Source organism: Convolutriloba macropyga, chromosome 9, assembly GCF_964194025.1.
Source record: "Convolutriloba macropyga chromosome 9, txConMacr16.3, whole genome shotgun sequence".
Lineage (NCBI taxonomy): Eukaryota > Metazoa > Xenacoelomorpha > Acoela > Convolutidae > Convolutriloba > Convolutriloba macropyga.
In genome coordinates, this window is record NC_134476.1 from 53440096 (window position 1) to 53452083 (window position 11988).

At 35.5% G+C, this 11988-nt stretch overlaps 1 protein-coding gene across 1 annotated transcript; it reads right to left on the bottom strand.

The window, feature by feature from the left end:
• Positions 1-2092: 2092 nt before the first annotated feature.
• Positions 2093-11036, bottom strand: LOC142346268 (uncharacterized). Its single transcript, XM_075398783.1, has 3 exons — positions 10524-11036; positions 2777-2966; positions 2093-2280 (listed from the first exon to the last, which is right to left on the bottom strand). The coding sequence occupies exons 1-3, from the start codon at positions 10668-10670 to the stop codon at positions 2093-2095; spliced, it is 525 nt and encodes a 174-aa protein (XP_075254898.1). The 5' UTR covers positions 10671-11036.
• Between the last annotated feature and the right edge of the window lie 952 nt (positions 11037-11988).

An 11988-nucleotide genomic window follows, 5' to 3' on the forward strand; every position in this document is an offset into this window, starting at 1 on the left:
AAAAGGACTCAAAAACTGCAAATAAAATAAAAATTTCAAAAAAAAAAATTGAAAAAATCATAAGTTTTATTAAAAAATCGATAAAATTTGTGATATTAAAAAGTTCAAAACTATTCTATCGCAATAAAAATTGTTCAGTAACCTATTGTCAAAGCCTATACGAGGTTTCTTGGGGCTGGAAGAACTTAGATAATGACAAATTTTGAAAAATTTGAAAAAAAATTCAAGTTTTATCCAACAATTGCTAAAAATCGTGATGTTCAAATGTTGAAAAACATTCTATTACCACTAGAAACTATGCAGCAACGTATTATCAAACCCTTCAGGAGGTTGTCTGAACCCTGAGGCTGAAAAATCTTGAATAATGAAAAATATATGTCAAAAATATAGCAATTTTTGTCAAAAAAAATGATAAAATTCGTGATGTTTAAATCTTGAAAATGATTCCATTACTTCTAGAAAACTACATAGTAACCTATTATTAAACCCTCGAGGAGGTTCCTTGGCTCTTGAGGCTGGATAAACGTAAAAAACGACAAAAAACTTTCAAAAACATTGAAAAAATTTGCAAAATTTATCAAAAAAATGCAAAAAATTCGCAGTGTTGAAATGTTGAAACCATTCTATTACCACTAGAAACTATTCAATAACCTATTATCAAATCCTAGAGTGGATTCCTTGACACCTAGGGCTGCTAGGGCTGAAAAAACTTAAAAAACTGACAAAAATTTTCAAAAATCTTGAAAAAAAATTGTGAAAATTAGTATAAATTTGCGTTTTTTGCTAGCGGTTGTTCGTCAGCAGCTAGCCACGGGTGGGGGGAGGGTTCACGGGGGGTGCCGATGGGGGTGGCGACAGTCGGGTGGGGGGTGGGGGGCAACAGGGCGGTGGGGGGGGGCAATAGTGGGGGGGGGTCAGCAGTGGGGGGGGGGGGTGGGTCTTCAACCTCTAAGAACAGCTGTTCACACCATAAGTATAAGACTCTAAAACTGTTTGAGCTGAAACAGAGCTAAAAGGCTCTAAGAGCACTTAATGCCCGCTGGGCGCTACCTGTTTTATCCCGTTTTTGAGGACGAAAAGTCAAAAGCGTCAGACGAAAAATTGGTCAAGCGAAAAATCGCATAAAAAAAAAGACCGACAGGACTAATATAATTGCTACAAACTTCGTTTGAGAGCAATTAATTAGATTCTGCTCAATTGCGTGAATGACCGCAGTTGAATAGTGCAAATGAGTGCAGCTACAAATGCATTTAAGACGAGTCTCAGAAGTTTTTCTAATAGCTTAAATTGTTTTCACTCCTTGGACCATTGTTTTTATTGTTCAATAATGTATTTTCTTTTGCTCTTACCAAATATTATGAAATCAGTTTTTGAGGTATTTACTGAGAATAGGTCTTCATGAAAATATCGCATTAGTTTGTTGGCATTTTGTTCTAACTTGGTCTCGCTTTTGTCATTGGAGGTATCAAAAATTAAAATAACAGTATCGTCAGCATGTTGCATAAGTTCAGCTCACTGTCAACTTTTGTTACGTATCATTAGTATACAGATTAAATAAGAGCGGGCAAAGTACTGTTCATTGTGATACACCTCTATGAATCGTTATTTTGTCTGATATGCAGTCTTGTAGGAAAACAGATTGGCGACAGTTCGTAAGGAAACTTCTTTTAGATTTTTTCAGCCTTCATCAAAACCTCAGTTGTCCTACTTGACATCCAAAATTTCTTAATTGATCAAATCAGAAGCTTTTGATGGGTCAAGAAAAGCTGCTTGGACAAAATTGTTTATGTCAGTTGTTTTTGATAAATTCTGTGCAAAATATTAGGGAATCGATTGTTGAGTATTTTCTCCTAAAAACATTGATAAATAGACCTATAAATGTACCTTATCTTCTAATTGGCCTAATTCTTTAATCGGAACTTCTATCTGGACCTATAAATGGACCAAATTCTCTAATTTTACTCTGCAAAAACTTCATGCGTTACAAAGTTATTTTGACACACAATTGGGAAAAAAGTAGAAAACGGAGACTCAAATCGCTGATAATCTTAATTTTTTTTCGCAAAATAGCTAAATTTTCTGATATACAGTTTTAGGTGTCATCAGTAACTAACATGTTGCTGTGGTGGCGGTGGTGATGATGATAAGCAGAAGTTGATGTCTGCTGCTGTTGTTGGATTGACATGTTACGGAAGCCAGATAGATGGCTAGTGGAAGTAGTAGTGGGAATGTATATCTCGTCATTCACGTGATCATCCTGGGGCAGTGCTTCGTTATGTCCTAAATTACTCAAAGTCAAATAAATTTTCAGAGCCCCCATTGAAATGAGAAGAAAGTTGCGCGAGTACTGAGGATGAGCGAGGATGTTCTAATCTTGCTGCAACTTAATTATTTTACTATGTTGCGCTAAGTTGAAAAACTTGCAACCTGTCAATTCCATCATATTAGTTCTGTACATTTCACACAATACAGTTGAAGTAAATTAACTTTTGAACTGTAAGTGATCTCCTGAATTTCAATGCTTGCTCCTGTATAGATCTGCATGTTTTGAATTTAAACAACTCTTTCAAATTATTTTCATCGCCAGATAAAGCAGTCGGCATAAATTTTTGCGGGGAATCTTTTTGCATTAAGTTGGTCAAAGGTAATTAAGACCCCACGCATTAATATATAAAGAGGATTTCGCTCAGTGAATCGCGCGAAGTGGACAATTTTTATGTCTGCTCTAGCGAGTACTGTTTACTTGCGTTACAACTCCACAGAATGGAATCTATACCTCTCATGGTGTCTTCATCTTCACTCTCGTGGTGATCCCGACTGCTCTCTCTGTCTTCATTGTCCTGCTCCTCCTCTTCCTCATCCTCTTCTCCACCCTCTCCGTTCTCTTCACTCCGCCCACCAGATGACGTAGAAGAGTCTCCTCCTTCGTCATTCTGCTGTCTACCTCCACCTGAGTTGCCTGTCTCCTGACAAAAAGGAAAAAACTTACCACAAATAGGACAAAAATCAAACCCCAGATAATCAACTATATAATCAAAAGAATATCTAGGCGCATTTATTGAAAAGCAGTTTCAGTTAACTTTATAGTGAAATTATTTTGTAAGAAAAACTACTGGAGAAAAAGCTTCTTTTTTACATTAATTTATTCATAACGTTTTCAGCATAAGACAAGAGTTGTTTAGTACTAGGAATATAGAGCTAGGTACGTCTACTTTGCGAGCAGAGAAACATCCATATCTCGCTTATCTTAAAAGTTTAAAATGAGACTGCCTTCGGTCTACTTTAGAGGCATAGATAGCCTTATCTGATGTTTTTCGATTCATAGCGTATTTCAACGTATTGTTTAAAAACTGTATTGTATATTATATTGCATTGTATTGCACTCTTTATTTTTGCATTATTCTGCATTGCATATTTGTAGCAACGACATTAACATTGTATTTAAAACTTCTTGGTCAAATTTTCATTTCAGCCTGATCTCGTGTTTTTACAATCTTTGCGCACAGTTTCATTGATGACAGGTCACATTGAAATTTTAATGAGGTAGGAACAAGCTTATTCATAATTTGCAGTTATCGGCTTCTTCGTGGTTCCAAAAATCTTACTGATTTTTTATTCCGTACTTGTTCTTTTTATAGTTTTGATTCTGATATTACAGGCGCTATCGGTCTTTTGTTATGGCAAAAAAGCTTTTCTCTTAGTTTGTTCTCTTTTATTGTTCCGACCCCTCTTGAGGGGGGGAGGAACTATATACTCAAATGGGTCTTTTTTTGTTCAGTCAATTTTGGTCGATCGATATATTCATCGTAGAGAGTTGAGACTGGTATCATTAGAAAGCATAGAATATATGACCAGCATAGAATATGGAATTAAAAAGATTTTTTTGAGTTTCGTTTTTGACCGGGAGATATCGAGGTTTAAACTTTCGAGAAAATAGAGTGAATTCCGTTGATTTCATTCACTTTTTTCGGAATTTCTGAAAAAAATTTCGCCAATTTTGATAAAATTTAATAAAATTTTTCGAGAAAATGTTGTTGATTTCACGTTTAAAGACAAAATATATTGCCGGCTATTTTCAATGATTTTTTGTCACAAATTTCGGCCAAATATTTTATAAAATTCATCAAAAACAGCACGAAATAAGTTTCTTTAGTCCAATCTGATTAAATTTGCAGGAAGTGCACACCCACACATCACTAACACAATTTTTGTAGACTGAAAGAGGGGCTTATTCCACTTCAAATTCCGTTGAGATTGCTCTGTAAATAAAACTTTGCCGTTTTTTGCTAACTTTTTTCGTTGATTATCAAAAACGCAGCATTTATTTTTGAATTTTTAACTAACAAAAAATCTATATCAATGACATTCCCAAAATTAAATATTCCTAATGGACAATCAGCATTCGCAGGACTAGTTCTGTACCAATCTTGGACCGTTACGATCCAAAAACAATTCGGATTGTCATCAGTCGGTTTTTTTATAAAAAAAAATTCGATATTTTTATATTAATTAAAGACCAAACATTTCAAATCAAAGCTCACTATTGATAGGTCCTATTGGCCTCCTAATTAGTTCAAAAAAATTTATATAGTTGATCGCTCGAAATCTTATTGTCGTTTTGACTTTTAAAATGTTTGAGTTTTAAATAAAAAATGGATTATTGAACTTTACCTCCATTTTTCTCTTAATTTGGTCAACTTTTAGCTTAGTGTCAGCAATCAAAGAGTGCTCCTTCTTTCTGCTGAATTCAAATTTAGTCTTTAATGCGGTTTTACGCCTTAAGTTATGGTGTTCTGGCTTTGATACTACTGGATTTCACAATTTTTTTTTAATTTTTAGGTATTTGCCCATTTTTCATGTTTTCTAGTATTGTCAAATTATCACGTTTTTGTCATTTCATATATCATTTTTTCGCGTTCAGAATAACGCACAATTGATAACATTTAAATCCTTGAAGATATAGATTGTGGTTCTTTACCGCTTCGACAATATTTTCTCGAAGAATTTAATTGAATTTTTTTATTTTGTCTCTAACTGTCGTTTTTACTTTGTCGTTTTAGTCGTATTTAACTTCCTGTACAATGACCCAGTTTGATTGGCTTTTCCTGGAAGAGTAGATGTGCCAATTTTCTGATATTAGAAGATAGATAATGGCTTTCATGACTTTGAAAACAATTGTTTTCCAAATTAAAAAAAAAATCATTTCAACTTCGCAATTTTGTTCCTTTTATTGTCTGTTTGTGACCTGGTCTCGTTAATTAAAGGTTAAAGATGACATTATTTCTGTCAAGGGAAGGTGTCAAAAGGGATTGGTGTCACAAAATCTAATGTTTTTAAAGAAATCGTTATGACTTTACTGGCTTCGACACTATTTTTTCATAAAAAAAAGTAAAATAATTTTTGATTTTTTTTCATATTTGACGTTCTTTTTGTAGACGTAAAACATGTTCTGGATAAATGCAGGTTTCGAGAGCTTCCTTTTGAAGAATAAACGAATCTATACAATTTCTTCATTAATGGCTTTCATGTCTTTGGAAATAAATTTTTTTCGATAAAAACAAGTATTACATAATCTTGCTTTTTTTTCTTTTTGGTGTAATTGTTACCTAGTTTCATTAATGAGAGGTCACAAAATAAAATTCAAGGGAAGGTGTCTAAAGGGATTGGTGTCACAAAATCTAATGTTTTAAGAGAATTCGTTATGATTTTACTGGCTTCCACACGGATTTTTCACAAAAAAAGTAAATGAATTTTTGATTTTTGTCATATTTGACGTTATTTTTGTAAACGTAAGACATATTCTGGATAATTGCAGGTCTCAACGGCTTCCTTTCGAAGAATGGACGAACCTATTCAAATTTTTCATTTTGTAATTAATGGCTTTCATGTCTTTGGAAATAAATTTTTTTCGAAAAAAGCATTTATTAAATAATTTTGCATTTTTTCTCTAATTATGGCTTATTTTCATTAATGAGCGGCCACACAATACCTTAACGGTGTTCGATGAAGATGCAAACGAACATATTTTGGGGGCCAAAGTATGACTTCACGGCTTCCAAAGCATTTTCTTGGCAAGTTTTAATTGATTTTTAGTTTGTTGTCTATTTGTTGTTCTTTTTGTAACTGCACAAAAAATTGAATACCAAGAGTTCTTAATTCCCTTCTATAGAAGCATTGGTAATTGTAAACCTAAGGGATGTTTTAGTTGATTCCTAATGGTTTTCATTATTTTGGAATTTTTTTCGTTTAAATTCAGCAAATTTTCTAACTTTAAAGTTTCTGTTCTTTTTTGTCTAATCGTTACCAAGCTTTATTATAAACTGGTGAATAACCATTTTTTTCTGGTGAATTACAAGCTATTTTGTTGAATTTCAGTTTTATCTGACGCTATGTTGACTTTGTTATTAAGTTTTGTCTTTTAAAACGGACATAAATTTTTTGATGTAATTAATGTTTGTTGTTTTTGTTTGTTTTTGCCGTTCGTTTTCGCTCGCTTTCTTAATATCGGCATTTCTCATCAATCTAAGGCATCATTTTTTAATCCATTGAGTTTTTTGCTTTGGAGGCTGTCTTTTCAATCATACACCAGTTTTTTTTTGAAAAATACTTGAATTTTATACGTTTTTCTATCTGTTCCTCATTTGGTAGATAATTATGCCAAAATTGTGGATGAGCGGGGTCGGAACCTTATGTGCGATCGCACATTACCGAGCCGCCTTGTTCACTATAAAGCTGAATGTTAAGGCTGAGGTTATTTGATGCGTTGTTACGCGCTTTTATGATCTACGAAAGCTATAGCTGAGCGGAGCAATTTTTGGCCTTCTCTTGTTTTTAAAAAGTTTTGATTTTGTCATTTTTCTCACTGTCCAATTTTATCTCCTAGACATTGAAATTTTCGAAAACGCGTGTTCTTTGTTTTGATTTCTTGACAATAGGTTTTCCTATTTTTTGAATAGTTTCCCAATTGACAATTTTTTCTTTATTGTCTGAGAATGTAGGAGAGTAATCGCTGCCGACTATTTAAGACTGTTTTTACGCTATATATTCTGATGTTAATTTTATCGGCAATTTTAACTATTTCGACTATAACTGTCGTCCCACCATTTTTTGTCTGGTTTTCCGTTATTCAATTGCTCTATTGTACAAAATGCTTTAACAGCTTTTTCACATCTTCCATCTTCCTTTATTTGACAACCAAGACATATCACTCGAGACTATTCCAACATCCTTCTTAAATACAACTTAATTCAGCGTCTGTCTATTCATTGCGATGATTGCATTTCACCTGAAGTTTATGACTTTACGTCCATTAAAATTCAGTTCCATAAATTTTGTCTGCACCATTTCCGTGTTCTCGTCGCATATATTTGAAAGGTGACGATGTTCGTTCCAATGATCTTGTAGTAATCAGCATATCCATAACATTTGGACAAGGCACAATCTGGGAGATCATTGACAAGAATAATGAAAACCACAGGGCATGCAACAGAATCCTACGGTACTCGACTCTTAGCGTCAAACACCGATGAGATGAAGTTTTCAATTTGCACTCTGATTACGACTTGTTAGTTGTTTTCCTAAGAAGTTCCAACTGCTCACCAGAAAAACCGCGAAATTGTAGTTTCTCTAAAAACTTCCCGTGGCTAACTCTGTTAAACACTTTTTCAAAGTCTAAGTAAAGCGTTGTCAGAGTTGGAGAGTCAGATTATTGATCACTTTACCTGAGTATAGAATCTGTGGTGGTGGATTTGTTCTTTGTGAATTCATGGTGTTCTTTAGCATTAAATGCATTATAAATAGGGAGAAGCGAGACATACTTATTTCATTCTGCGCTTGGAAGGTTTAAATTTTCAAAATCCCAGCAATTTTTGTCGCTCTCAACCATTGTCAATTCAAATGTCAGACTGCCCGAACAATGCAGATTTGAGTGCAATAAAATATTCTTATATATTTTCTTCAAAATTAATGGAAAATGGGTTATGTTCCATCCAATACACAGAACCCTTCAACCCCAATATGAAACATCACAGCAACGTGTCTAAATTTACCGTATTTCAGACTTACATCATTATGCTAGACTTGCGACAAAAGGTTGAAATATCACTATACTAATTAGGTTTCCAGCCTCCCCTCCCATGCAACAACACTAAGTACTATCAACCTCAGTTGATAATACGTATAGTTAGGTACAATTAAAGTATATCAGCAAGAAATTTTTGCAAACCCCAAGAATTTTTTTAACGAAAATCATGTGGATCTCAAACAACTTCTTGCACTTGCTTCTGCAAAAGGTTCATCAAACTGGCTAAACGCTCTTCCGTTTTCAATTTCTCTGCAAACGTGCCAGCGATATAAGTTTTTCAGTGACATTTGCCCTGCATTTCGCCAAAAGTGAGTATATACATTTCCGTCACAATCATATCAGAGTCATTGTTACCAGTCTCCTAGACGAATTACGCCACGATGTTCAAATCGAGCCTCATCTTCAGCCGCTCGAAGGCGAGACATTCTCAAGTAACACAACCACTGTGGATAATGAAGCCAGACTTGACATAAAAGCAACAGGTCTATGGGAGAACTCCTTCCGAATATTCTTTGATGTTAAGATCTTTTTGTCCGAAGAGCTTTTTCAAGAAGTTTTGAGCAAAAAGCTTGCCAGGCGCGCACTAGTATCATGAGTCTATAAAAAAAACGAAAGAGGAACAACGCGTGATTGCTGTAGAACATAGTACGTTTAACCCCCTAAAGTTTGCCTGCACCATCAGCGCGGGACCTATTGCAACAAAAGCTCTCAAACATTTCACCAATAAGACCAGCGAAAAGCTCAAGGAAATGTACGCTGATGTGATTTCCGTTATTTGAGCTCTTCCTCGAAGATCAGTTTCGCTCTTCGACGAAGCTGCTTCCTCTGTCTAAGAGGGTGCCGGCCGTTACAAAAAAACGAAGCAACGAAACATTCCTCCTCTGCCATTGTTCATGAGAGACGGCTGAACGGTTTCTAATGTCTTTCTTTGCTTATGCTCAAGTTTTGAACGAGACCCCCACTTGGTTTTTTTCTGCATTTAACCATAGACACTGCACGTAACCATGGCAACAACCCATTCTTTATTTGCATTAGAGATATTTCTCATTTATTCAATGAAAGGCTTGTGTGTATTTATACGAATAATGAAATTCAAGTTTTCTCGATAAATATAAAAAGGAAACGAATCAAAAACTTGTGCAATATAAATTTACCGTTTTTCAGACTTACATCATTATGCTAGACTTGCGTGAAAAGGTTGAAATATCACTATACTAATTAGGTTTCTAGCCTCCCCTCCCGTGCAACAACACTAATTATTATCAACCTCAGTTGATAATACGTATAGTTAGGTACAATTAAAGTATATCAGCAAGAAATTTTTGCAAACCCCAAGAATTTTTTTAACGAAAATCATGTGGATCTCAAACAACTTCTTGCACTTGCTTCTGCAAAAGGTTCATCAAATTGGCTAAACGCTCTTCCGTTTTCAATTTCTCTGCAAATGTGCCAGCGATATAAGTTTTTCAGTGACATTTGCCCTGCATTTCGCCAAAAGTGAGTATATACATTTCCGTCACAATCATATCAGAGTCATTGTTACCAGTCTCCTAGACCAATTATGCCACGATGTTCAAATCGAGCCTCATCTTCAGCCGCTCGAAGGCGAGACATTCTCAAGTAACACAACCACTGTGGATAATGAAGCCAGACTTGACATAAAAGCAACAGGTCTATGGGAGAACTCCTTCCGAATATTCTTTGATGTTAAGATCTTTTTGTCCGAAGAGCTTTTTCAAGAAGTTTTGAGCAAAAAGCTTGCCAGGCACTGTAGTATGCCAGGCACTGTAGCGTACCAGTATCATGAGTCTATAAAAAACCGAAATAGGAACAACGCGTGATTGCTGTAGAACATAGTACGTTTAACCCCCTAAAGTTTGCCTGCACCATCAGCGCGGGACCTATTGCAACAAAAGTTCTCAAACATATCACCAATAAGACCAGCGAAAAGCTCAAGGAAATGTACGCTGATGTGATTTCCGTTATTTGAGCTCTTCCTCGAAGATCAGTTTCGCTCTTCGACGAAGCTGCTTCCTCTGTCTAAGAGGGTGCCGGTCGTTACAAAAAAACGAAGCAACGAAACATTCCTCCTCTGCCATTGTTCATGAGAGACGGCTGAACGGTTTCTAATGTCTTTCTTTGCTTATGCTCAAGTTTTGAACGATACCCCCACTTGGTTTTTTTCTGCATTTAACCATAGACACTGCACGTAACCATGGCAACAACCCATTCTTTATTTGCATTAGAGATATTTTCTCATTTATTCAATGAAAGGCTTGTATGTATTTCTACGAATATTGAAATTCAAGTTTTCTCTATAAATATAAATAGGAAACGAATCGAAAACTTGTGCAATATAAATTCAACAAACAATCTAAGATAAAAGAAACAAAAAACCAAAAGCTAATTGTCTAATAGTTTACTTTTGATACAAACGAACTTCGTTTTCCTCTGTGCTTTCAGTTTGCGAGATCCCTCGTGCGTGAGTGTGACTATCAGAGGCGACGTCGATATCATCACTGTCTCCATCTCTACTGTTTTCCGGTCCTACTCTGCTTCTCTCTTCCTGCGCAGAAGCAGCAGACATGATTTATATAAGCAGGCACACCGTAATCTAGCTACCTGATTTGCAGATGGCTCGAGGTACAAAACTATCAACACATCTAAAGATAATAATAAATGCTCAACCTACTAGAGCAAATAACAGAATTCAGAAATTATTTTCTTTACACCTTAACACCTTTCTTTACACCTTCTGTAATAATACAAAATAGTCTGAGCGATGTAGTATTAGTAGAATAGGATTCGAAGATCCTAAGATCGTTCTTCTGGGTTTAGCACCCATTCAGTTTTATCTCCCAAATCATCTGTTGTTCAATAGTAAGAAATGCTCTGTAACCGAATTCAAAGTTGGAAATCGACCAAAGACTCTGAAACAGATGCAGTTCATGCTTGGTAATAAACCGATTGAAAGTAAGGACCTCGTTAAAGATGTTGGTCTGATTGTAAATCGGCATCTAAACTGGGGAGACCATGCTAAACACCGAGTCGGCAAAGCAGTGAAGTCACTGTTCCTTCTGCGACGAAACACTTCAATGGCTTTACCACAGGAATCAAAAGTACACTTGTATAGAACCATTCTTTCACCAATCCTGCTCTTCTCATCGGAATGCTGGGAACTTAGAAAATCTGAATACCAGATCATGGAATCCTTCCACAAGAAAGTAATGAGATGGATCTGCGGGAGTATTGACTACAAGGACGCTATTTTAAAATCGAATCTACTACCACCACTTTATTTTAAAGTATTGAAAGATCTGTTGATGTTTAGTAGCCTTCTGAGCGGCAAGTATGATGTGGAATTCTCAGAAATCCGAGTTGTTGGAGAGGACAGAAGGAAAAGAGTGGCACTCCCAGAGGCCAAATATGAGGTTCAGAGATTGAACTTCTGGTACAGAACGGGGTTCCGAGTGAACGTCATCCAGAAAGTGATGGACTTCTTCTGTGAGCAGCAACTGAAGAGGAAACTCATTGAATACATGTGGAGCTATTTGGAAAGGAACTGGAATGAGCAGAATCCTTGCACATGGACATTCATTTGTATCTGTGAAAACTGTCGTGCACATCCTAGAACCTAACAGCGGGAATAACATCCCAGTGGCATATCCACGAAGTCATAATAATAAAAAAATAATATTAATAACATGTATCTAGTTCATCGCATTATCTCAATTTGTCCAAAACATTATCGTCAAATCTGTTTTAGATATACCTTTCGTGTGTCTTGGAATATATCGTGATATGGAGTTCTGAAAAGGTAAATTAAGAAATGATGTAAAAGAAACCAATTTGTCAAATTAAAATTACTTCCAATACTTAAAACAAACGTTTTCGAACTTTACGTT